This window comes from Rhineura floridana, chromosome 11 (assembly GCF_030035675.1).
Source record: "Rhineura floridana isolate rRhiFlo1 chromosome 11, rRhiFlo1.hap2, whole genome shotgun sequence".
Classification (NCBI taxonomy): Eukaryota; Metazoa; Chordata; class Lepidosauria; order Squamata; family Rhineuridae; genus Rhineura; species Rhineura floridana.
In genome coordinates, this window is record NC_084490.1 from 45,933,077 (window position 1) to 45,961,051 (window position 27,975).

General features: G+C 44.6%; 1 protein-coding gene across 1 annotated transcript in view; it reads right to left on the reverse strand.

Moving 5' to 3' along the window:
- Nucleotides 1–11,213: 11,213 nt before the first annotated feature.
- Nucleotides 11,214–27,975, reverse strand: part of GPR179 (G protein-coupled receptor 179) — a 60,201-nt gene continuing 43,439 nt past the window's right edge. The window contains 4 exon segments of the mRNA XM_061590435.1: nt 11,214–17,078; nt 19,169–19,315; nt 23,413–23,518; nt 24,197–24,335. Of these exon segments, the coding sequence (XP_061446419.1) occupies nt 11,214–17,078; nt 19,169–19,315; nt 23,413–23,518; nt 24,197–24,335 (6,257 nt within the window).

The following is a 27,975-nucleotide window of genomic DNA, read 5'->3' on the forward strand; positions in this document are numbered from 1 at the left end:
ATGGATGTGACTCTAAGCCCTTGTATAGTAGGCTGCATTTCAGCCACACAAACAACAGGATTCTGCACCCCTACTCCCATACACCTCCCTATCCAGGCAAGCAAGAAGCATTATCACAATTCAAATACATTTTCAAGCCAGGCAAAAAACATTTGAGGGGGACACGGAGCAGGGTGGTTAATGGGGTGGCCTGGGGACAGTATGGAGGGTCACATTTGGCCCCTGAGCCTGAAGTTCCATACTCCTGATTAAAGTTGTGGTGCTGAGGATATCTGTGGATTGACTGTTCATGTTGAATGGGCATGTCTTCTGATGGCCTATGGGGTCAAACCAGGCCAGCTAAACCTCTTACTTCCAATATACTCTCTTTACTGTATAAATGAGCTGCCCTACCAGAAATCCAGTTCAGACACCATGCTTTCTTTTGATACTATACATATGCATTTTGATAGCTAGAATGGAAGCTCCTGTAGGTGTTACTTGCTGGGGTGATGAGTATGAATAACCTTACCACATAGTTTGAATTGCATTGTCATGTTATGCTATGAGATGCACTGATCTCTCTCATCCTCTAATGGTCCAGTGAACCAGAGGTGACTGACTTTGGGCTTACCATTACTCACATTTGGCCTCAGGGCAAAGAACTCCAAATGGATAGGGACTCCAAAGAAAATCATTCTGTAAGCTCTCTAGGCTTGTATTTCCAAAAAGTGTGACCCAGGGCACAGCAGCAATGTGCCATGAGAAATAAATTAATGGAATGAAAGGCTCCTGTGAGCCCAAAGTGTCAGTCTATAGAGTGAGCTGCCCATTGTGTTTCTGTGTGATTCACTCCTCTAGCCATGGTTACTTCCAGCTTGGTCTGTTGTGTAATTCTGCTGCCTCTCTTGGGTGTGACTGAACGATCCAATCACTGGGAGATGCAATAGAATTGCCCACTCTCAGGAGGCTGCCTGCTTCATCTCTGTGTCAGTTACTGTTTTGGGCTTCCCTCCTTTTTACTAAGAGGCACTCAGAACAGAGACTCAGTTCAGGAACACACTCTTTGAGGCTCTGTAATTATTATTTTACAAGTATGTCTCCAATGTTACTTGCCACTGACCGGCTGTGGCTCTCCACATTTTCAAGCAGGGGTCTTTCCCAGCCCTACCTAGAGATGCTGAGGACTGAACCTGAGATCTTTTTGCTCAATCGCTGAGCTACAACCACCATATGGAGGATGTTTTATGTGGCACCTGTTGCCATACCGAGAGGTTTTATTTTGGAGTGCCTCCTGTGCATTGGGTCATGTATGCCCCAAAAGACTACGGGGAAACCACCTGTTTTTCATAGTATTGACCAGCTAGTATTGCACCTAAACCTACTTACTGCATTTCACAGAACAAACAGACTTAAGTCTGGCACATAATAAAGAGGAGGCAAAACATAACGCTCATTCAAGCCCTGGGATCAGCAGATGCCGGAGGGCAGGTTTACCCCTCCCCATCCCACTGGAAACCCAGTAAAGAAGTATCAGCTGCTCCCTCCTGTTGATCTTCTCCTGCAATGGAGCTTCAAGGAAGTGTTTAGCGTGCTTTAGTGTATACTCAGCTCAGGCAGGGCAATAGCAAGTCTCATCAGGCCTAGAGCAGGAAAAGGCCATAGCTTGGTACAGAACATGTTTACAAGCTTCCCATAAGCATCTGGTTGGTCGGCTGCTGTGAGAACAGGATGCTACACTAGTAGATGAGCCTTTTTGTCTGATCCAGCAGGGGGGTTCTTACGTTCTTGTATACTGAAAGTCTCAGGTTCAATCCCTGACATCTTCAGGTAGGACTGGGGAAGTCTGAAATTCACCATTTCAGACAAACGTCAAGGCCTCCTTTGTGTCAGCTAATATTAAAACTGCTCAAGACACTTTCCCAGAAATATATGTAGAAAGTATGAGTGAGGGGCAATGGGATGGCTTGGAAAGCCACTGGAAAGTAACATCCAGATGTCTTCGAGACAATTCAAAATTAACATTTTGTGATTCTGGGAGCAGGACCAACTTTAGACATTTTGTTGCCTGAGACAGAGCAGCAAACATTGCCACCCCCCACCGCCAAGTCAAGGTGCATAGTATCCAAGATCGGCCTAGTTATTTTGGAACTTGAGGCAGAAAATCCTGTAAGCGCCTCTCCCTCTCCCTTGTGGTAGTACAAAAATAGCAAAGAATAAAGCCTTCATTGCCCTTTTGTGATTCTTCAAATGAGGCAGCTGCCATATTCTATCTTATAGAATCATAGAATAGTAGAGTTGGAAGGGGCCTATAAGGCCATCGAGTCCAACCCCCTGCTCAATGCAGGAATCCAAATAAAGGCATTCCTGACAGATGGCTGTCCAGCTGCCTCTTGAATGTCTCCAGAGCTGGCCCTACTTCTGATCAATGGTAAAGAGCAGGTCAGAGATTTAGAATAAAACAGGAAGTTTAGCCTGAGTAGGATTTCCCCCCTTTTCCCTGCAAAGGGAATACAGAGGGCGCACTGATCGCTTGAGCCAATAAGTAACAATTTTGGGATGTATTACCCAGTCCTTTGTCAACCTTGAGTAGCTACATTTGTTCTTGTTCCCAACCTGTTAAACCAGCAGGTTAAGATCAAAATTGTAAAAGAAAACCCAGCAAAAAAACAAACACAGCCCTAAATGATTTATGCAAGATGAAGCTGAAGTTGGTTCCCAGTTCCCAGTTCCTTATTTGTGTGAAAGTTCAATCACTAACAGAGAAGAAAAGTTGACAGCTACAACGTCAAGCCAAATTTAACATGCCCCTGAACCCCAAAATATATAATGGGGTACTCTGTATGATATATTGCTGTAATCAGGAGACTCTCCCCGTCAAGACTGACAATAAATTTATACAATCAAAATCATCAGGATTCCGATATTATCATAAATACATAATGATGTCATAAAATCATAAAAAATAAGTAACGGGGGGTACACACCCCAAAATCTCCTCTGGGCCAGGACAATTCATACACCCCAGGAAAGGGAAGGGTGTCCCCTACGAGATACCACTGTGTCCCGTCCGGCCCAGAGCTTCTGCTGGGCACCAGGCACTCATCTATGTAAAATCAAACTGGACAAAAACACGCAGAAAAAAAATAAGTAACTGTGGGTACACCCCCCAAAATCTGCTCTGGACCAGGACAAATCATATACTCCAGGAAAGGGGAGGGTGTCCCCTATGAGATGCCACTGCGTCCCACCTGGCCCAGAGCTTCTGCTGGGCTCAGGGCGCATGGGAGGGCATCTATCCAAAACCAAAGCAGACAAAAACATACAGGAAAAAATAAGTAACTGGGGGTACACGCCCCAAAATCTGCTCTGGGCCAGGACAAATCATATACCCCAGGAAAAAAGATGGTGTACTCTATGAGATGCATATCTTTCCCAGCTAAAATAATGAAGAGTAAATATGGCAAAACTGGTACAGAAACCGGAGGCGCGTCTGATTAAAGGCAGCTGCTGGCGAGATCATATCACTCCAGTGCTAAAAGAGCTGCACTGGTTACCAGTTGCTTACCAGGCCCAATTCAAGGTGTTAGTTTTGACCTTTAAAACCCTATACGGTTTCGGCCCAGTCTATCTAAAGGAGTGCCTCCAGCAACATCAGCTATGCCGCCCAACAAGATCAGCCTCAAAAGACCTTCTCTCCATCCCATCAGTCAAAACAGCCAAACTGGTGAGAATGAGAGAAAGGGCTTTTTCAATTGTGGCCCCCACCCTGTGGAACTCCCTCCCAAATGATCTCCGCCATGCCCCTTCTATGATGAGCTTCTGCTGGGCCTTGAAGACCGGGCTCTTCAGGCAGGCTTTTGGGGTGGGCTAGATTTTATCTTCATTGTGTTTAGATTTTCAATGTCTAGGTATTATATGCCTATGTTGTATGTCGCCCAGAGTGGCTGGACAGCCAGCCAGATGGGCAACTAATAAATTCTATAAATAAATAATTAAATAAATAAATAAATTGTGGTGACCACTACAAAATCTTCTGTGAGCCATGAAAAATCATTCACTTGAGCAAAGTGAATAGTGTCCTCCGCGAGATGCCACTGCATCCTGCCTGGCATGGTTTGTGGTCATACGGAACAGGTATCGACATCTATGCACAACAACAATAATCAAGCTATGTAGAAAATACATAAGGAACTGTGGGATTCCACCATCAAACATGCTTTGGGCACTGTAGGTCATACACCCATGCATTCTGGAGAGGGTTCCCACCCAATTCAGAATTTCTTGTATCTGTATGGCACAGACAAGGGCATATATGTATTAGAAAATATAGCAAATATGTACAGGAAAAGAATAAGGAAATGAGGTGCCCATCACAAAAGATGGTTTGGGGCACCATAAAACATACTACATTGCACCTGGAAGAGTGTCTTCTCTGAGATGCCATCCATGAATACTTTTGAGTGTCAATTATGAAATTACATCTTCAAGAAATCATTGTTGTTTAACCTGCCACGTTTCCTTCTGTCGCCAATACCAATGGCTTTTTAAAATAATAATATTTGAGCTGTAACAAGGTGAGTAAGAGGGTAGACCAATACAAAAATTAAACATAAGAAAATCCCATCTTTCAACAACCCTTTTAAGGAGAGACCTTGTCCCAGTGTGCATCTGTATTGGAATTATATTCAAGATGTTTTCAACAATGTTTTGTAATTTTCAAAAGGTGTTTATCAATGTTTTGTATTTGATTTTCTAAAAATCTTTTGTTTTTAAGATGTTTTTAAAAGACTTGGGGGGAGGTATCACTTTTTTGCCACCCTGGGCAAATGTGGTGATGTTTGTGCAACAGATGAGTTGTTCCAAGACTTCACAAAGAAAAATAGTACTCCAAGTCATATTGTAGCAATGAGGCTATAAAGGACCAAACAATAACGATGATGTGCAATGTGCAGTTTAGAAGATCCTCTTCTAAATCTGCTACTATTTCAGAGATGTTTGAAAACCAGGAGATTATTTTGAATGGGTGAAATTGTTTAATTCCATCCCATGTGAAATGGTGTTGATTTTGTAAACTGCAAAAATGTTCTAATATATTTCTAAGAAAAATGTTTTTTACTGTTTTACCAGTTCTGATAAATGTGACTTCCTTATTTGTTTTTTAAATTAAGTCTGCACTTGTTTATATGTTCATTTGTATACTTGGTTCTTACCTGTTGGAGAAATATAATATATATGTGTAGTAATTTATTTAGAGATATAATAAATCAAATGCACAACAATTCTTCTCAAAATATGACTCTATGTTATCTGGTGCCATGGCAGATGGAGCTTGGCCGGATCACCAGACAACGATTCACTCAAGAAGCATAAAGATGTAATTTCATAGATGAGACTCTAAACTATGCATGGATGGCATCTAATAGAAGACAGTATCCCTGATGTGTGGAACTATGATTTGTGGTGCCCCAAATCATAATTTGGAATGGGCATCTAAGTTTCTTATAATGTTTCCTATAGATTTTGGCTATTCTGCTGATACATAAATTAATGTTGTTGGTGTTGTTTAGATTTATTCCCTGCAGTTAACTAAAACGTTTCGGGCGGATCACAAAAGTTATAAAATGCATAATTAAATACAGTTCAAAACACTCTAAAATCAAATGTTAAACGACCTTGTCTGAGCTATAACTGAACAAAAAGCTCTGACCTGGGTTGCAACCAATGCCATCTTGTAGAGGACCCTGTCCTGTATGAATATGTGTATGGATCGTCACCTTGCAGTGGTGAGTGGGCTTGCGTGTTCCAATGAACCCTGTGAGCGATGCCGTCAGGAGTCATGTACTCCCAGCGGGGTCATCCATGGCGGTAAGGTCAAGGGAGAGGAACCAGACAAAGAACGATCAAAGAAAGTCCTCAACAGCAGAACAAGCGGAGGATAACAATGTGTATGTTACAACGGCTGTGAAGGCGGATGAAGGCTGCAGCAGATAAAAGACTTCCAATCAACATGGTATCCATGCCATTGGATCAAAGCCTTTTTCTATCAAGATTGTGTGTTGATCGTCGTGCACCGATCTCCCCACATAAAACAAATTCACGCACAGGCGTCTTCCAACCAAACCAAACCAAAAGTCCTATGGCGATCGGCAGATGGCAACGGGGGCAGGACTGTGAAATCCGGAAGCCGCTAGTCATGGACCGGCACATGGGCAGTGGATACAGACTCAGTAGTCCTGGCTCAAAGACCGAGGCAGTTGAGTTGTTCGGCAGCTGTATCCACGACTGAGCATTCCTATTCAGGATCCACTCTGCTCACCCCTTATGGGGAAGGTGCTAGAAAAGGTGCCCTAAATATAGTCTGCCTCATCTCTCTCCCTGACTGGATTACCGCATCCAGTGGGGTCACCACTTAGCAGTCGCAAAAGACAAATGAACTTTGGAACGTGGAATATACGGACATTGCTGGACAATACAGATAGTGAACGTCCTGAACGCAGAACTGCCATCATTGCGAGGGAGTTGAGATGTTTTGGTATTGACATAGCAGCACTCCAAGAAACTCAAAGAGCAGGAGAGGGACAATTGAAGGAAGAAAAAGGTGGTTACACCTTCTTCTGGAAAGGACTGCCTGAACAAGAACAACGAATACATGGAGTAGGCTTTGCTATTAAAAATTATCTTGTGAAGCTCTTGTCAGAAGTTCCTACTGGCATTAATGAACAACTCTCCACTCTCCGATTAAAACTTGCCCAAAACCAGCAGGCAACTATTCTAAGTGCTTATGCACCAACATTAGATGCTGATGAAGACATCAAGGAAAATTTTTATACCCAGCTGGACACCATCTTATCAGAGAGACCTAAGGAGAACAAAATTATCCTCCTGGGCGATTTCAATGCAAGAGTTGGGGGTGATTTTGATTTATGGCCAGAAACCATTGGAAAGAAGGAGTTGGCAATAGCAACCTGAATGGAACTCTACTTCTGACTTAATGTTCAGAGCATAATCTTATTATTACAAACACACTCTTTCACCAGAAAGATAAATTTAAAGCATCATGGAAGCACCCTCGGTCAAAGCACTGGCATCTCCTGGATTATGTAATTATCCGTGCCAGAGATTGTCATGATGTACTCCTTACCAGGGCCATGACGAGTGCCGATGACTGCTGGACAGATCACCAATTAATTCAATCCACTATGGCCATTAATATTGTTCCTCAACGTAGGCTCCAAGGAAGAAAACCAAGGTGTAAAATGAACATCCACGCCCTTCAAGATCCTATTAAGCGAGCTTGCTTTCAAACAACTCTCAAGAAACATCTACCTACGGAACTCCCTGAAAATGTTGAGGAACACTGGATTAAACTGAAGACATCCATTATTGCAGCATGTGAACAAACTATTGGATACCAAACTAAGAAACATCAGGACTGGTTTGATGAGAATGATAGTGAGATTGAACACATCATTGACAAGAAAAGGAAAGCCTTCCAGATATGGCAAAAAGACATTAACTGTGCTGCTAAGAAAAAAAAATCTATGCTAGTGCAAAGGCTGAGGTCCAAAGAAGAACTAGAGAAGAACACCCAGCGGATAAAGAAAGCTCAAGAAATCCAACATTTTGCAGATGCTCATGATGCACGGGGCTTTTTTAATGCCACAAAGGCCATCTACGGACCAACAAATTATGGTACAAATCCCTTACGTTCAATAGATGGTACCAAACTTCTAAAGGACAAAGAGTCTATTGCACTGCATTGGAAAGAGCATTACCACGATCTCCTTAATCGTAACTCTATTGTGGCTGATGAGGTCTTTTCGCAAATCCTGCAACAACAAATTAGAGATGAGCTTTCAGTATCCCCTAATTTGGATGAAGTCAGTAAAGCCATTAATCAAATGAAAAATAACAAAGCTAATGGACCTGATGGCATTCCTGCTGAAGTCTTTAAAGAAGGTGGGCCTGAATTTACACAACAACTTAATAAGCTCATCGAAAAAATCTGGATGAGGGAGGAGATCCCGGAAGACTTTAGGGATGCCATAATTATCACTTTTTTCAAGAAGGGTGATAGAACACATTGTGGGAACTACCAAGGTATCCCTCTTCTTGCTACCGCAGGTAAAATCCTTGCAAAGATCTTTGCAAATTGCCTCCTACCTACTGCACGACAGCTTCAAGAAAAATGCAGGGAGCAAAACCGACCTCTGTATATGGCATTTATTGATCTGACTAAGGCCTTTGATACTGTAAATCGAACTGCCCTCTGGACCATCCTTCTGAAAATTGGATGCCCTGATAAATTTGTGAATGTTTTGCGACTCCTCCATGACGACACGAGGGCAACAATTTTGGATAACAGTGGCTCTCAAAGTGATCCATTCAAAGTGGGATCAGGCGTCAAACAGGGATGTGTCATTGCTCGGACCTTATTTGCTATTTTTATCGCCATGATTCTACACCTTGTTGAGGGGAAACTTCCCACTGTCGTGGAAATCACATATTGAACAGATGGAAAGCTTTTTAATCTCAGTAGGCTGAAAGCAAAAAGTAAGGTAATTACAACCTCTGTCATAGAACTTCAATATGCCGATGATAATGTAGTCTCCACACATTCAGAGGAAGATCTTCAAACTATCCTAAATATCTTTGCAGAAGCATATGAAAAGCTTGGCCTCTCGCTTAACATCAAAAAAACCAAAGTGCTTCATCAACAAGTGCAAACCAATTCCTCTGTAGCACCGTCAATCCAGCTTAATGGTGCAATGGTGGAGAATGTCAATCAATTTTCTTATCTTGGCAGCCATCTCTCTGTAAAAGCTGACATCGATGCTGAAATTCAGCATCGTCTGAGCTCTGCAAGTGCCACATTCTCCCGAATCAAACGTAGAGTGTATGAGGATTGGGATATTCGCAGGGAGACCAAAATGCTTATTTACAAAGCCATTGTACTACTGACCTTACCGTACGCCTGTGAAACATGGACCATCTATAAATGCCACTCCCAACTTCTTGAAAGATTCCACCAACGCTGCCTCCGGAAAATTCTGCAAATTACTTGGGAAGATAGGCGGACTAATGTTAGCGTATTGGAAGAAGCAAAAACCACCAGTGTTGAACCAATGATCCTCCAACCCCAACTTCGCTGGACCGGCCATGCGGTTCGAATGCCTGATCACTGTCTTCCAAAGCAGGTACTTTACTCCCAACTTAAGGATGCAAAAAGGAATATCAGTGGACAGCACAAGAGATTTAAAGATGTTATCAAAGCTAATCTTAAAAGATGTAACATGCATTAAGAACTGGGAAGCCTTGGCCCATGAACGTCCCAAATGGAGGTCAGCCATTATCAAAGGTGCTATGGACTTTGAAGAAGCACGAGTACAGGGCGAAAGGGACAAGCGAGCTAAGCGGAAGGCACGTCAAGCAAATCCTCATCGTGACCATCTTCCATCTGGAAAACTGTCCTCACTGTGGGAGGCTGTGTGGATCCAGAATTGGCCTCTACAGTCACTTACGGACCCACCGCTGAAGACCTTACAATCTTACTCGGCCACGAGTGATCGCCAATGAATGAATGAAATGAATGAATGAATGATATATAATACTTCAAATAAAGTTTTGGTGTGGGCACCACCAGATCCTTTTTTCCCCTACCTAATTTAAACATTTGGATGTGTATAGTTGCTCAGATCCACTCCTTCTGCACACAAGAAATTCTGGGCAAGTCAGGAAGCCATGGATTCTCGTAGAGGACGTTTTTGTCCATTTTAGTTGTGAGTACATGCCATCATACGCGCCCTGCGCCCTCCACAACCTCTGGGCTAAGCAGGACACACTGGAATGTTATAGAGACACCCTCTCCTTTCCTGGGGTGTATGATTTGTCCTGGCCCAGAGCAGATTTTGGGGGGTGTACCTCCAGTTACTTATTTTTTCCTGTATGATTTTGTCTGCTTCGGTTTTGCATAGATGCCCTCGTGAGTGTCTGATGCCCAGCAGAAGCTCTGGGCCGGATGGAACACAGTGGCATCTCATAGGGGACACCCTCCTCTTTCCTGGGGTATATGATTTGTCCTGGCCCAGAGCAGATTTTGGGGCGTGTACCCCCAGTTACTTATTTTTTCTGCGTGTTTTTGTCCAGTTTGATTTTGCATAGATGCCCTCGTGAGTGGCTGGTGCCCAGCAGAAGCTCTGGGCCAGGCGGGACGCAGTGGCATCTGGTAGGGGACACCCTCCCCTTTCCTGGGGTATATGATTTGTCCTGGTCCAGAGCAGATTTTGGGGCGTGTACCCCCAGTTACTTATTTTTTTCTGTGTGTTTTTGTCCAGTTTGATTTTGCCCTCTGGGCCGGACGGGACACAGTGGCATCTTGTAGGGGACACCCTTCCCTTTCCTGGGGTGTATGATTTGTCCTGGCCCAGAGCAGATTTTGGGGCGTGTACCCCCAGTTACTTATGATTTATGATTTTGTGACATTATTATGTATTTATGATAATATCAGAATCCTGATGATTTTGATTGTATAAATTTATTGTCAGTCTTGACAGGGAGAGTCTCCTGATTACAGCAATATATCATACAGGGTACCCCATTATTTATTTTGGGGTTCAGGAGCATTTTAAATTTGGCTTGACGTTGCTGTATCTGTCAACTTTTCTTCTTTGTTAGTGACTGAAATTTCACACAAATAAGGAACTGGGAACTGGGAACTAGGAACCAACTTCAGCGTCATTTATGCAAGTCTGCCTATCAAATAATTCCCAATTCCCTTTTGATTTGATGTCGTTCAGCCTTGCTTAAAGACCATTTTCAGTTGATACTTTTTTTTACCTGTGAGCATGTTATCCAGGTGTTACCTTACAGACATCAGGAGTGGATAGTCTGGAAACTTTTGGGGGACACCAAGGCAAGGCAAAGTTCTATATGCTACACGCAGAACAGAACGTGCAGAACTTTGCAGCTAGCTTGGGTTTTCTGCGAATGAAGACAGGAAGATACAACTTTTCTTTAGTGGTCTGCCTGGTGACTGCTTTAACACCAACACACAGTGTATTTTCCTTATCAGATAAGGCAAGCGTCATCACCATCACCAGAGCTGGCAGAAGTCTTCTGTTTGCTGTTGTTTTTAATCCAGGCAGTTGGCTACCTTAAGCCATTTTGCATGGTGCATGAGCAGTTATTTCACAAGAAGCTATTCTCTAAGCAAGTCCTTAGTTGAGTCCAGTTCAGTCCCAGTCCCAGGGACATGTATCTGATCTGGCTTTGTTATAATCCTCTGCCTCATCACCTTGAGGCTTCTCCCCTGCTTTGCTTTTTGCTGGAGTGGCAGAAGTGAAGCTGGTATCTTTTCTCTCCCATGGACACACGTCGGAGAAGGTTTTGCTGGTTTCTGCAGCCTCTCTTCTGGCCAATGTGGAGTCTTCCTCTGCTTCCCAAGGGCAGTTGTCAGCTCTGCTTCTTGCTGATATATCCACCAGTGAGCTGCTGCCTTTGCTTAAGCCTTTGGGCAGTGTGATGTAAGGAAGGCTGCGGCACAAAGGCTTGTGTCCAGCCAGGCCCTCCTGTTTGCTTTGGGAGGTTTTCACAATGTCTTTTGCCATCTCTGTCCCATTGATTTGTGTTGCACCCCGCTTGTTCTTAGCAGGCAGCGCTGTTCCTGCTTCCCAAGTAGAAATGCCTTCTTTAGTGGATGCTTTTGGTTGATCTGTTTCCCGAGGGCAGGCCTCTGTCTTCCTGCTTTCACTGCTGTCGGGCATCTTGAAAGAAGCACTGGTCGTGGAAGCACATGCGATCGAGACTTCTACAGCATCAATGCTCTCCCACGGACAGATACTCTCTCGAAAGCTGCTCCCTTTTCCCAGAGGTTTTGGGGTTTTTTCTGGGCCTTTTGAACTTGCTTTCATATTCCCCCTGGAAGCACCACCTACTTCCTTAATCAATGTCCCTTTTTCTAATGGAGCCCCAGCCAGCTCCCAAGGACACACTTCAGCTTTGGTAATGGATCTAACTTCCTGGGTCTCCCATGGGCAGGCTTCAGCTTTTAGACTTTTAACACTGCCTGATTTCATGAAGCCAACCTTGTCCAGATCTAAACTTTTACTACTCTGTTTTACTGAGCATTCATCAACACTTTTCTGAGGATAAGAAAACCCTTGATGGCTACAAGTCTTTTCTATCTTTTTAGAGGCAGTTTCTCCCCCAACATTCTTCAAGCCTGGACGGGTCAGTGTTTTTCCACTTGAAACTTGTCGTACTGGCTCTTCCATGATTGGTGCTGGTGTTGTTTTCATGGAGTGCATCTCCATCTTGCCACTAGATTCCTTGTCCTCAGTTTCCCAAGGACACACCTCTGCCCTCACGCTTTCAATGCTGCTTGATTTCTTTGAGCCAGCTTGGAACAGATCTGGATTTTTGCTACAAGGCAGTTCCATGCGCTCCCAAGGACAAATGGATTCCCGTAGGCTGCTCAGTTTCTCCAGAGATCCTGTGGTTTCATCACTGGAAACCCAGCCTTTATCCTTTCTTAAGGTACCTCTCTCTGGTGGTCCTTCAGCTACCACCCATGGGCCTATCTGAGCTTCAGGATTGGTTTGAAGCTCCTGGAATTCCCATGGACAAACCTCTGCCTTTAGACTCTCAACACTTCCAGATTTTTTGACACTGACCTGCAACAGATCTAGACTTTGGGTGCTTTTGGCAGGTGGTCTCTGAAAGTCCATACTCTCCCGGGTGGCACCATAGTCCTGGTGGCTTTTTGACTTCTCTATCTTCTTAAATGTAATTTCTCCCTCAGCTTTCTTTGAGTCTGGACTTCTCTGTGCTTTGCCTTTCTTCCCTTTGGAAGCCTCAGTTGGGCCCTGCCTTAGCTTCCCTTTTTCAAATGGGGCCATGGCCGCAGTCCATGGGCACATATCTACTATGCTGCTCACTTCCTCTGCCACAGTTTCCCACGGACAAACCTCTGCCTGTAGACTTTCAGCACTATCTGATTTCTTTGAGCCAGCTTTGGATAGGGCTGGGCTTTGGCCACTGGATCTTGCTGAAGTTTCTTCAAACTCCATGCTCTCCCATGGACAGATATCCTCTCGTGAGCGGCTCACCTTCTCCATTGACTTTGAGAAACTCATTGGGGAGGTGCTCCTGCTGCCCTCTTTCCTATAAGCAGCCCTGCCCACCTCATCCTTTCTCATGACACTTTCTCCAACTACCCCCCAAGGACAAACTTCTGCCTTCAAGCTCACAATGCTGTCTGGTTTTCTTGAAGGAATTCTAGACCATTCAGGTTTAACAGAAAGTTCACTGGGATCCACACTGTCCCATGGCCAGACTGACTCTTGAGGACTGCACATCTTCTCTGTTATTTTAGAAGGGCCTGTTTGTTTCGTCGGGGTAGCCCTATGACTCTCAAGAGCCCAAGCACTCTTTGATGATGGCCTCTTGCCCAATGGGTTTTCAGGCACCTCCCATGGACACACATCTGCCTTAGTGCTGGACTCTGATTCCTGACTTTCCCAAGGACACACTTCTGCCTTGAGGCTTTCTATGCTACTTGATTTTTTACAGCCTGCTTTAGATGGGCCTGGACTCTTAACATTAGGCCTAGGTGACTGGTCATTGGGGTCTGTGGTTTCCCAAGGACAGATGGATTCTTGTGGACTGCTTCCCTTCTCTGGAAGTTTAGACTTGGTGCTCCCAGTCTTTTTTGTAGCCCCATCTGCATCTTGTCTTGAGAACCTTTTGTCTGATTGAGCTGGAGTTGCTTCCCAGGGGCAGATTTCTGCTTTAGAATTCACAGTTTCCCAAGTACAAATTGCTGCCTTTTGGCTTTCCGTGTTGTCTGATTTTGATCTGGACAGATCTAGGCTCTGGGGCTTAGGTTTGATAAGTGAATGCTCCCTACCTGTGCTTTCCCACAATGCTGCATCTCTGGATCCTGTTTTCTTCTCTTTGGAGACTACACTTGCATTCTTTTTAAGTTCTCTTTTTGATGTTGGGGTGTCATTCTCCCAAGGATATATTGCTGTTTTAATATCTGCTTCCACCTCTTGTGTTTCCCAAGGAGCAATCTCTGCCTTTTCGCTCTGGAAGTGGTCAGCCTTCTTTGAGCTTGTGTTACTTGGGTCTAAGGCTTTTGCAGCGGGCCTCAGCAAAGTACCCTCTGATTCCACATCCTCCCAGGGACAGACAGAGTAGCACTGTGTGTTGCCCTCTGGTTTTCTAACGGGATGCGATGCTTGCAATATAACCCCCTTAAAAGGTCCTCCTTCAACCTTCTTCATACCTTTTTCTAATGAGCGTGCAGCCATTTCCCAGGGACATACTTTGGCTGCTTCAGCTTCACTTGATGTCTTCAAAGCTACTTTGGATAGTTCTGGTGTTATGGTAGCAGGCTTTGTGGAGAAGTCTTCAGCACCTGCATCTTCCCAAAGACAAATAGTGTCTTGATTGCTGCTCTCTCTGTCCAGTTTCCTAGACAGAGCACCTTTGGTCTCCTTGCACAATGGACTTTTGAGTTTTTTACCTTCAACCCCTTTGGACCACCCTCCTGAATCCTCGCTCAGTTTCTCTGATTCTGTATCGCTTGTCTCCCAAAGGCATACTGCTGCTTTGATATTTGCTCCATTGTCAGATTTCCTCGGAGTGGCTGCATTCTGAGCATTGTTGTCCCCTGGCAATTCCATGGCCTCCCAGGGGCAAATGGAGTCTTCTCGGTGACCAACTTCTTGGAGTGCCACCACTCTTGGTGGGGTGGTACTCTTCCTCTTCTCTTTGGAGGATCCTCCACTGTCCTCTACAAACATATTTAATGAAAGTTCTTCCATCTCCCAAGGGCAGATCTGTGTTTTAACACTGATGCTAACCTCCTCAGATTCCCAAGGACCAACCTGTGGCCTCCCTCTCTCAATGTTCCTGAGTTTCTGTTGGTCTCCGTTGGATAGATCTGGACTGTTTTTAATCTCTGTCCCCAGAGGAGGCTCCTTGATATCCCTGGAGTCAAGCTGGCCACTCACCTACTCTTGGGTTTCAGTTGGAAGAGCTTTTCCTGAAGATATTCTTTTCCTTTGCCCATCAGAAGGCTTCCCTTTACCTTCTCTTACTGTTTCGTCCCCTGGCAAGGCACTGCCAATTCCCCAAGGCTGCATGCCAATTTTAGTGCTGGCTTGGATCTCAGCCACTTCCCAGGGACTTGCATCTGCCTTCTTGTTGACCATCTGTGAAACCACTAGAGAGAGAGTGGTGGTTTTGCCCTCTCTGTTTTGATCCTCATCTATGGTGTTCCAGGGGCAAACATATTCCTGTTGGCTCTTGGTCCTTTCCAGCCTGGTCGGGTGGATCTCTCCGGCACCTTTGGAACCAGTTGCAGCTTCTGTGCTGCTTTCTCTGCCCCGTGCAAGGCCACCTTGGCTGATCTCCCAAGGGCATACCTCAAGCGCTTTGCTCGGACTACCCTTCGGCGAGCTGGGAAATGTCTCCTCCTTGTCCCGAGGACAGATGGTTGTTTGCTTGCTAACTATCTTTGCCGTGCTCTCCCCAGGGCTCCTGGCTCTTGCCTGTTGTCTTGGTGACCCTCTAACAGACAATGAAGCTGCTTCTGCCAATTTGGGCTTCTCATTCTTTCCACTGGCATCTTTCTCGGTTTTTCTCTGGCTCCCTTCGCCATCCTTTCTTGCTGTTATGTTCGTCTTTATCCTCAACCGGTTAAATGCTTTAATGGCCAGGCTTACGCCTTTCATGGAGCTTTTGAGAACTCCAATCTGAGGAGTTTGGGGTTGTTTCTCAGGAGAACTCTTCTGACTGTCTGACTTGCTCACCTCTGGATCTTTTTTGCTCGGAATGGGCATTTCCATGTCCTCCCAAGGGCAGACGTCTGCAGCAATGGACGCTAGCCTGTTTAGCCCCACTGGGGAAGGAAGTGGCACAGCACCTTCTGCCAGATTAGTCCTTTCCATCTCAGCCTTTGCCGGAGACTCCTCTGTTTCACACTGACGTCTGTTCACCAGCAGTGGACTGTCCTTGATGTCATTTGCAGGGGCCTCAGAGGGAGTCTTCATTTGGTCCAGAGTATCCTGAGGAGCAGCATCCTTCCGTTCAAGGCTGTGAACCAAGCTTTGCTGCCTGATGGGTGGTTCAGGTGGTGTTTTCTTGCTGGTAGGGTGTCTCTTCCCAGGCAAATCAGAGGCGCTGATGCTGACACTGCGGATGGGGGCATATGTGATGTGCTTCTGGGACCTGTTTTTTGAGGGCATAGAAGGGGGCGTTGCAGCTTCCCACAGGCACACAGTCTCTTTGCTGGAGCTGCCGTCTTCCAGGAGGGAGCTCGCAGTTCCCTCTGAGGTATTGTCCATCTGGAGCTGTTTCACTGCAGCATCTCAGGCTACATCAGTAGCCTCAATGCACCTGGAGACCTCGCTTTCCATTGCAGAGTCTTCCATGGTCACTCTCCTCTCTTTGTTTTGGGCTAGTTGACTTATGTCTTCCAAGTAGGCCCTGCTAGTTAGCAGCAAGGCTTTTTCTTTGGCGCTGGTGACAGCACTGAGGGATTTCTGCAGAGGGCCGGGGTGCAAAGGTTTCTTATCCACCATCAAGTTTTGAGCACTAGCTGACTTGTACACCAGAGGGGCTGAGTCATCAAGAGAGTCGCTATTGGACCTCTCCAAGGCTTTCTTGGCTAGCTTTTTCCTCATCAGCGAGTCCAGCAAAGGAGCTTCTTTGCAACTATCATGCCTGGCTGGTAAGTTCTCCTTGACGTCCCTTGTGTGCTCGTAAGTGCTGTGGGATTTCTTCAGTGATGAGGCTGCCTTGTGTTTGGAAGAGGAGTCCTCTTTCAGTTTCATGCTCAAGCTGCCAGAATCCAAGGGCCTCTGTTTGTAGGAGCCAGAGCGACCCCCGCTCCCTCCACCCACAGACCCGTCTTTCTCCTCTTTGCTGCACTGTCGGGACATTGACTCGGGGATCTCAGTGATCTGCCTCATGAGGGAGCGCCCAAGGCCCCTCTTGGAACTTCTCTTCTTCTGAAGGTGAGGGTTGTTGGCCGTCATCTTCTTGGTTTTGTGAACCTCTAGTTGCGTGTAAAGCTTTTTCAGTTCATCCTGCATGTTATGTGTAGTGGGGAGGAGGGGTGGGGCGGTGAAGGGTGGGGAACACAGACATGGGGGGAGGGAAAACAAAAAGAAAAGCCTTTTTCAGTCAAAAGCATAATGGCAATGGTTGCATTGTCATGTGGAATGAATGACAACACTGGTTATATACATGCATGGGCTTCTGTTACTTGATCCGCATCAGGGGTGAGGAACCTGTGGCCTTCTGGGTATTGCTGGACTACAACTCCCATCATCCCTGACTTCTGGCCATGCTGGCTGGGACTGATGGGAGTTGGAGTCCAACAACATCTGGAGGGCCACATGTTCCTCTTCCTTAGGATCACCCTTTACTCTAGCAGTAGCTTACATTCCGGGCCATAGGTCCCTCATTCCGGGCCATAGGTCCCTCATTCCATGCTGTTGCCAATTGTGCCATGGGAAAGGGGTGAAGGAGACATTGGTGGGCCAGATATGATCAAAAGCTGTCCAGGCTTCCATACACAGAACAGCCAGTTCACACAACCACTGCATGTGTGGCCAGTCCCTAGGGTGTTTTTGGTACTATTGGAACCTGGTGACAAACCTCATTGGTCTAGCATTTGATTTGATGGAATGTATGCTAACTAACTGCAAAGCTGGAAGGCAGCTAAACTCAAGGGAGAGGGGAGAAGACAGGTAAAGGCAGGTTCCTCTCTGTGACTAATAGCAGCTTCAGGGTTCGGACTATGTGCGATTTTGATTGGAGAAACAGCCATGAAGAAAAGTGTTAAGCACTCTGCCTGTTTCCCTAATCTTCAAACTAGCTGTGTGGGGTTCTTAATTAGTAAAGAGAAATAAAAAAAGACAATCACCAAAGATATCCTCATCACAGGTCTCCTGTGTGTGTCTGTTTTGTCCAACCCAGGAAACAAGGGTGTTTATATTCCTTTGAGTAGGAGTTCTGCTTCAAACGGGGTGGGACTTGATAATCCACAGTTAGCCAATCAATTCTTGTGCATGGCCTTGATGCACGTACTTGACACATGGCAGAGAAAGGAAGTGAATCTCAGGTTTGCATGCCCCATGCCTATGCCTTGAATGTTTATATAGATCAGGATCATCCATTCATATGTGAATATGCTGCTCCCATGCAATCCATAATTGAGAAAAGGGGTGATGGTGGGTGGATGGCATTGATAAGGAATTCTTGGTGTACAAATGTGCGCACACAGCCCTGGTTCACAAAAACTTTCTAGATGTGTGTACAGAATTCATTATTTGCTCCCATAATGCCCCACTATAAGTGAGGAACACATGCTGGAACTGCATGTAATCAACCATACCTAATATACTAAGCAGTAATACTACTTATTTCTTTATTTAAATTTGTATCCTGCCTTTCCTTCCAGAAGGAGCCCAGGGCGACATTGAGTCAGATGTGGTGTAGCGATTAGAGTGTCAGACTGGGACCTGGGAAACCAGGGTTCAAATACCCACTCAGCCATGAAGCTCACTGGGTGACCTTGGGCCAGGCACTGTTTCTGAGCCTAACCTACCTCACAGGGATGTTGTGAGATGCACACCACCTTGAGCTCCTTGAAGGAAAGGTGGGATATAAATGCAATAAATAAAGAATAAATTGTTGGTCCAATTGTCCCAATATTCTCTATTTTAACTCTCCAGGGTTTCAGATAGTGGTCTTTCCCAGCCCTGAGATGTCAGGGGCTGAGCCTGGGACTTTCTGCATCCAAAACATGTACTCTGGCACTGGGCTATGACTGAGTTCTTATGTATGAGGCCTTTTGCAACGTAAGCCCTGCTTGGAAAGCAAAAATAGCCCGTTACATGAAAATACAAGTCAGTGATTCAGTGTTTTACTACCACCACCATCTTGATTTGGTCCCCACAATCAAAACCCCAGGTGAAAAAAAAGGAGACTCAATCACATGCAGTATTGATCTTCTCTACCCTTTCTTGATTTGAATTTATTTAGGGTTGTGCAGGATGGGTTTTTTTGTTTTTTGTTTTGCTTCAGGAGGAAGACTGCAAAAGGCAACTCTTACTCTGCACAGTTTCTGGCATAGCTAGCATCAAAAGAAGGTCCTGAGTATTCCACCCACCCGAATGTCATCGGGGTCAAGGCTGTGCTTGCTCCATGCCGATGTGATGCTGCTGTTCAGGTAGGAGCCCGACCGTCTCAAGTCCAGCTCGTCCTCGTACACCTCAGCAGCAATTTCCTCCCGCAAGGCTGACTCTGCATGCAGGAACTGTGTGGGGAGACAGGGAATGGGGAGAGCTGCATTCTCTTCAGGAGTACATTACATATATAATACTAATTTTAAAATTTCTGGCCTGCCCCATCCCTAGGGCTCAGGGAGTACATAGAGAGTGAATACAGGAAAAAATTATTCTTTCTCTCAATGTGGAGCCTTCTGTTAAAATAAACTGGCAGTACATGATCATGTCAGAAGATTATACTTCGACATGCAATGCGTGATGGCCTTATGGAATTCACCACCACAGGATGTTGTGAGGGCCACTGGCACAGCTGGCGTTAATAACGATTAATGTTCTGACTCTGGCTGCAAGTCATAATAGCTAGAAGTGGAACCACTGATGACCAGGAGCTCGGGCAAAACAACAGTAGATTGCCATCTCTATCCAAGCCATCTGGTAGGGGAAAAAATGCTATATGGATCTCTAGTCAAGTTGGTCTACTCTGAGAAGAACTAACATTGGATACAACCCATGGCAATTCTTATGCCCAGTGCAGATGTTTGCCAGGCCTCACACAATTTGCCTGCGGGATTGTACAAGGACACTGCTGGGATCATATGAGGTACTGGTTGTGTGAATCGACATCTCCATGTTCTCTGTCTCTTTCTCTCTGTACCCATGTGATTTGCATGATTGCAGCATCTTCAAAAAGAGCTCCTGAGATTGCATGAATTGTGGTAGCAGTTCATATAAATGGTGTCTGCACACCATCCTGGAGTGGTTGAAAGCATGTCCACAGATGATTGTGTAGTAGCTGGCAAAGGTTTGCACCAGGCCTTGTGTTCTTACAGCAGGCTGCCATTTTTACGCCCCATCCTTCATTTCATAACTATAAAGGGGTATGCATTGGGTTCTATCTTATTTTTTTAATTAATTGACAAGATTTATATTCCACTCAATCATCAAAAATCTCTAGTGGTTTACATAAAACAATATCAAATATTGATTTAAAATACCAATAAAATCAAATGTCAAGAACAAGTTAATATAAGATTTAGCAAAATATAATACAAGCATGATGCCAATTTATTTAGCCTCCTCTAAACATGGAAATTCCATTGAGTCATCACGATAGACCTCTCCCCCTTGAATTTGTCTAATTCCTTTCTAAAGCCATGTAAGTCAGTAGTGATGGCCACTGGGGGATAGATATATTAATGACAATTTGCAATTAAAGCTTAATGGAACTTAGGGGAAACATACAGGTCATGGCTAGGCTGGCAACCCATAAAACATGGATTCAAGGGCCAGATGTTGGCCCTGGTCTGCCACTTGCTCATTGTCATTTTAGATCACAAAGGGCATCCATAGTGGGTGACCAACACACTCTCTAAAATATGTTGGCTGCATAAGGATATTGGGTCTGCTCCTCAATAAGGGAATGTGTATGGTCCATCAAACCATCTGAACATCTCAAGTTGGCACTCGTAGTTCCTCTTCTTATGCCGTTCTTACTATCATTGTAACCTCATTTCTCTTTGCTAGTTACATGAATCGTTGGTGCCCCAGTCCAAGATGGTATTTTTCTGCATATAGCCATCAGGACTAGTAGCCACTGACAGACTTCTTTCTTCACAGATTTGTCTAATCCCCCCTTCAAAACCATCTAAGCCAGTGACCATCACCTCATCTTGTGGCAGCAAATTCCATCAGATGTGCTCTGAGAAGAGGCATGTCCTTTTATCTGTCCTGATTTTCCTGCAAATCAGTTTCACTGGATGAACCTCAAGTTGTAGTATTATAATCTCTAAATTTTATGGGCAGAAGGAGGGATGCATGTTGACTCTTGGTGCCCATGCATGTTAATACATGTACATGGACACAAAATGCCAGGATTTCACTTTTTCCTTCATCAGGATTCCACTTTTCCCTTCCATACCTGTCCATCCAGACAAAAATATATTTTTTTAAATTATGAGTAAGAGAACACACCTCTCCAAATACTTTCTCTACACTATACATAATTGCTTAAACCTCTTATCATGTCCCTGCTTAGTTGTCTTCCCCCACTCCCCCAAAATAAACAACCCACAGTACTTTTAGTTTTAGTTTAGTTTTCTCTTGCAGGGAATGTGCTCCAAATATTTGATCATTTCAGAAGTATGGCTAGGATGCAAGACAGGGCCTCTTCTGTTGTGGCACCCAGATACGGAGATGGGAACTCTCCCTAGCAAAGATCAATTGCCCCCCACTCACTCTCTTCTAAGCTTTAGGTGACCAGCCAAGACCTTTTTATTATGCTGAGCTTTTAGTGTGTCCCTCTGTTTTTATACTGAGTTTTTTTTATCCCTCTCCTGGTTTTAATGTATGAAATTGATGTTAACAATCTTTTTAATTTGTTTACTTCTACAATAATATATTTACCTAAGGATGTCATCATGCAGCAATTTGCTTGGCTGCTGACAGGTGCCGCTGCAAACTACAGCATGACGACAAACATCTGAAAGCTACAGGGCCAGCAGAGGAGGGAGACAGAGATGGAGGCAGGAAGGCAGGTACAAAGGGAGTGGGGTTAGCTTTGGCAAGAGTGGTTGGTGGGGGGTAGGTGGGGTTGGCGATGAAAGCAAGCGGAGGCACCACCCCTAGTACTACCTATTCTTATGGAGCTGCCTCATAACAGAAGTTATCTGGGTGCCTTTCAAAACAAAACAGAGTATAAAGCAAGAAAAGCTATAATAAAATGATTTTTATCAAACTGAAGCATAACGAAATGCAGTTTGAAACTCCATTTAAAACCATCAGGCCGAGAAGTTGTTTAAAAGGCCTGGATGAACAGAAAGCCCTTTGCCTGGCACCAAAAAGATGGCCTCAGGTGAACCACTCTGTACCATAAGCGGGGTGTCAATATGGGCTCATTTATGTATAATGTACTTTATGATTTTTTGTGTAAGTCACTTAGAATTTATTTTATAAAGAAAAGTGAAGTATATATTTTCAATAAAATGAAATAAACTTACCATGTTCCCTCTAGTCTAATGTTTCCTAAAGCAGCCAGCTTAGATGCCTTCTGTAGGTTCACTGGCAGGGCAGGAAGGTGATGGATATTCCCTGTCCTCAACAGCTAGTATTCTGAAGCATACTGCCTCTGCATACTGTTGGCAAAGATCTGTCCTTCATGAATTTGTCTAACATGCATTGCAAAATGGAAAAAATATTCTCTCTGTTTCCAATGTTTAGGCAGTGAGTGCAATTACTTCTGAAGCCAAAATAGCATTAGCCACCCCCAAGAGGGGAGGTTTCAGCAGATTCAGGGAAAGCCCAAATACACCCCCCCAAAAAAAACTTTAGGGAAAAAAAGGGGAAACACCGTTCCTCAACAGCCCATTGAGGACTGAATGTGCTCTCATTGGCCACAGAAGGCTGACTGAGTATTGGGAAGGGGAGTGAGCAAAATGGATGGGGGAGAGAAGGGATGGAATGGAGGGGATGGAATCCTGAAGAGAAACAAATGACACTGCAACATTTTGTTGCAGATTCCACTTCTGTCTCGTTAAAAAAATGAATAAAATTAATTTTTGAAATTAATTTTTTTGCTATATTAAAGGCCTTTTCAAATAAACAGGGTTACCCACACATTTTTAAACTTCTGACTTCCATACCAGTCTTGAATCCGGAACCACACTGGTTCAGTGCCGTAAGAGATTTGCAAAGCCATTATGCCACAAAGACTTAGCTCTTGAATCTATGTCCTTTAAAAGTATCAGACATAAAAAGGCAAAAATAAAAAACAAAACCTGACTGTCTTTAGGGAGCTACCTTATACTGAATCAGACCACTGGTCCATCTAGCTCAGTATCGTCTACGCTGACTGACAGCAGCTCTAGAGTTTCAGGCAGGGTTCTCTCCTAGCCCTACCTGGAGCAGCCCAGCTGGAGATGCCCAGGATTGAACCTGGAACCTTCTGCATGCATGGCAGAGGCTCTGCCACTGAGCTGTGGCCCTTCCCTGACCATTTGACATTTTAAAATGAAAAGCAGAGTTTCATGATGTTTAAGACACATCTTGTGATTTACTTTTTTGGGAGCAGGAGAAGAAGGGAGGGGAAACCTGGTTCTTAATTTTCTTTAAGGATGTTGTAAGTTCATACCTTTGGGATGAAAAGAAGCGCAAGAGTCGTGGTGGTAGTGACATGTGTGTGAATGAAAAACAGCAATAGTGTCCAGTCAGGATGCAGGGAAGGAACCATGAGACACCTAAGGCCAGAGGTAAATGGGAGAAAGAAGGCTTGTTAGAACAATGGCAACCACAATTAAAAACAAAAATAAAGAAGCATTCAGTTGAATTTTGGAATCCTTTTCTACCAGAATTAGTGGCAATCTTGACAATAATTTGGCATTTACCACTTTTGCTTAGCACTTCACATGCATTATCTTGGCAATACTTACATCAGTCCAGAAAGGTAAGCTAGTATTATCATCATCACATTAATTGCAGATGGAATGTGCTGGGGCTAAGAGACAAGTGGCTTGCCTACGGCCACCTAGTGATCTCTTGGCAGAAGTGAGATTTGAACCAGGGACTTCCGGGCTCACAACTCATACTCATATCACCTAAACTACACCAAGTCCATGTCAATCTCTGCCTCTTAAAGCATAACTTCCCTGGGTCCCGCTACAACAATAATTTGTACTATCAGCGGGTAGAAATTGCAGGGGTGCACATTTTGGCAAAATATTAGGCAAAGGTTTAACAGTTTGACAGTGGAACTCGAGTGCTTCAGAAGTTGGTGGGCTACTTTGCTAGCGGGGTTTAAGCAGAGGTCCATCTATCACAGATGCTGTATTGGCATCCTGCACTGCAGATCCTGCCTGGGGGGGGGGTTGGAGTAGATGACTTCTGAGGTCCCTTCCAGTTCTGTGATTCATTCTTACCTGATGACATGAAAGGCAGCAGAAGTTATCAGCTCATTGTGGAGGGCAATACCCATGTAGCGTGGCTCATGGAAAGCAGAAGGGACTGTCCGAGTGCCATAACAAAGAAAACTTCCCCAGAACAAGAATAGCATCTCAGCTGGACAGCAAGAGACAGATGAAGGAGGGAAAATTAACAATTCTCAGTGCAATAAAGTTCTTGCCACTTTTATTGTCTTACCCCTCCCAGTGGTTAATTTGTTTTTTTCTGCTGATAGTGGTAACTCACTGTTCTGAGAAGAGCACTTTGTGCATGACCAAAAGTACTGACTCCCAGGATGCACCAGGAAAGGCTCCTATTTAATATGTGGCATGGGAGATGCAGGCACCAGAGCCTTCTACCAGCCTCTGAAATGCAGCCTAGGTTGTTACTGGCAAGCCCCATTCAAATTAACCATGTCTGTTGTTCCATCAGTGTCTGCAACATCACACATGCCTGTACATCCATTCAACTAACAGCTCACACCTGAGGATATGAATTGCTTGATTATATTGCACATGTGATTTCTTGGAAGGCTGTGGGGATGATGGTTAGGAGGGAGGGATGAGCAAGTGGGGTTGGTGGTGAGGACGGGAGTGGGTAGGGTGTTGGAAATGAGATAAGAATTGAAGGGAGGGGACAGTGGGATTAAGGGTTAGAATCCGAGGGAAATGGGAACTGGGTTAGGGGGTAAAGTGGGGTTAGGATCATGCAGAGGAGAAAATAAATATGGGCAATACAGACAGGTTTAGGAACAGGACGATGTGCTTAAAGTGAAGTTAGTTGATATAAAAGTCCTGTCTCTGATATTTGCTATAGAATGGACATTACACACACACACACATGCAAATGATCATTGATGTTGAAGTCATTGAGGGATGGATGTAAACCTAGCTAGACAGTGTGTGCTCCTACTGGGTGAACAAAAGACAGGGACTCCTAAGATGAATCCCTCATGGCTGAAGCTTTGCTGAGTCTACTGGTCATGATTTGAAACTGGTTATGGTTATGGGGACTGGGGACTATGTAGCCCCACAGATGATGGTAACAAGGCAGCAGAAACAGTCCAGATGTTAATAATCATAGCAACTTTTTCTAGTTTTGGCACTGTTGTAGGAGAAAGTGGATCCTTGCAGAGCTTATGGAACATCCCAAAGGCAGCAGGACTCAGACCAAGGCAAGCCTATCTATGACAGAGAAATCAGGAGCTAGTTAATCCAAGCCAGTCCACGGTAAAGAGGCTAAGGAAAAGGGCTCTGACCAGCATGCCAAACCAGCTTTACTGCTGGAGCCAACTGGAGGGCTCTACCAGTGTCTCCCACTCATCACTTTCCCTTGGGAGGGAGGGAGGTGGAAGGGATATTTTCACACAGATGTCTATATTCTTGTAATTCTCTCTAGAAAAGGTAGTGGTTGAAGCTGGGAGAAAGTTCTTCCCCTGAGCAGGAGGTAACTGGTGAAAAAATGGATGTAGCAAGACACCATTTCACATATTCCAGGGCTGAATCCCTGCCCTCTCCCCTGCTGCATCATGAAGCATAAGATCAGGTGCTCTTGTGAACATAAGAACATAAGAACATAAGAAGAGCCTGCTGGATCAGGCCAGTGGCCCATCTAGTCCAGCATCCTGTTCTCACAGTGGCCAACCAGGTGCCTGGGGGAAGCCCGCAAGCAGGACCCGAGTGCAAGAACACTCTCCCCTCCTGAGGCTTCCGGCAACTGGTTTTCAGAAGCATGCTGCCTCTGACTAGGGTGGCAGAGCACAGCCATCACGGCTAGTAGCCATTGATAGCCCTGTCCTCCATGAATTTGTCTAATCTTCTTTTAAAGCCATCCAAGCTGGTGGCCATTACTGCATCTTGTGGGAGCAAATTCCATAGTTTAACTATGCGCTGAGTAAAGAAGTACTTCCTTTTGTCTGTCCTGAATCTTCCAACATTCAGCTTCTTTGAATGTCCACGAGTTCTAGTATTATGAGAGAGGGAGAAGAACTTTTCTCTATCCACTTTCTCCATGCCATGCATAATTTTATACACTTCTATCATGTCTCCTCTGACCCGCCTTTTCTCTAAACTAAAAAGCCCCAAATGCTGCAACCTTTCCTTGTAAGGGAGTCGCTTCATCCCCTTGATCATTCTGGTTGCCCTCTTCTGAACCTTTTCCAACTCTATAATATCCTTTTTGAGATGAGGCGACCAGAACTGTACACAGTATTCCAAATGCGGCCGCACCATAGATTTATACAACGGCATTATGATATCGGCTGTTTTATTTTCAATACCTTTCCTAATTATTGCTAGCATGGAATTTGCCTTTTTCACAGCTGCCGCACACTGGGTCGACATTTTCATTGTGCTGTCCACTACAACCCCGAGGTCTCTCTCCTGGTCGGTCACCGCCAGTTCAGACCCCATGAGCGTATATGTGAAATTCAGATTTTTTGCTCCAATATGCATAATTTTACACTTGTTTATATTGAATTGCATTTGCCATTTTTCCGCCCATTCACTCAGTTTGGAGAGGTCTTTTTGGAGCTCTTCGCAATCCCTTTTTGTTTTAACAACCCTGAACAATTTAGTGTCGTCAGCAAACTTGGCCACTTCACTGCTCACTCCTAATTCTAGGTCATTAATGAACAAGTTGAAAAGTACAGGTCCCAATACCGATCCTTGAGGGACTCCACTTTCTACAGCCCTCCATTGGGAGAACTGTCCGTTTATTCCTACTCTCTGCTTTCTGCTTCTTAACCAATTCCTTATCCACAAGAGGACCTCTCCTCTTATTCCATGACTGCTAAGCTTCCTCAGAAGCCTTTGGTGAGGTACCTTGTCAAACGCTTTTTGAAAGTCTAAGTACACTATGTCCACTGGATCACCTCTATCTATATGCTTGTTGACACTCTCAAAGAATTCTAATAGGTTACTGAGACAGGACTTTCCCTTGCAGAAGCCATGCTGGCTCTGCTTCAGCAAGGCTTGTTCTTCTATGTGCTTGGTTAATCTAGCTTTAATAATACTTTCTACCAGTTTTCCAGGGACAGAAGTTAAGCTAACTGGCCTGTAATTTCCGGGATCCCCTCTGGATCCCTTTTTGAAGATTGGTGTTACATTTGCCACTTTCCAGTCCTCAGGCACGGAGGAGGACCCGAGGGACAAGTTACATATTTTAGTTAGCAGATCAGCAATTTCACCTTTGAGTTCTTTGAGAACTCTCGGGTGGATGCCATCCGGGCCCGGTGATTTGTCAGTTTTTATATTGTCCATTAAGCTTAGAACTTCCTCTCTCGTTACCACTATTTGTCTTAGTTCCTCAGAATCCCTTCCTGCAAATGTTAGTTCAGGTTCAGGGATCTGCCCTATATCTTCCACTGTGAAGACAGATGCAAAGAATTCATTTAGCTTCTCTGCAATCTCCTTATTGTTCTTTAGTATACCTTTGACTCCCTTATCATCCAAGGGTCCAATTGTCTCCCTAGATGGTCTCCTGCTTTGAATGTATTTATAGAATTTTTTGTTGTTGGTTTTTATGTTCTTAGCAATGTGCTCCTCAAATTCTTTTTTAGCATCCCTTATTGTCTTCTTGCATTTCTTTTGCCAGAGTTTGTTTTCTTTTTTATTTTCTTCATTCGGACAAGACTTCCATTTTCTGAAGGAAGACTTTTTGCCTCTAAGAGCTTCCTTGACTTTGCTTGTTAACCATGCTGGCATCTTCTTGGCCCTGGCGGTACCTTTTCTGATCTGCGGTATGCACTCCAGTTGAG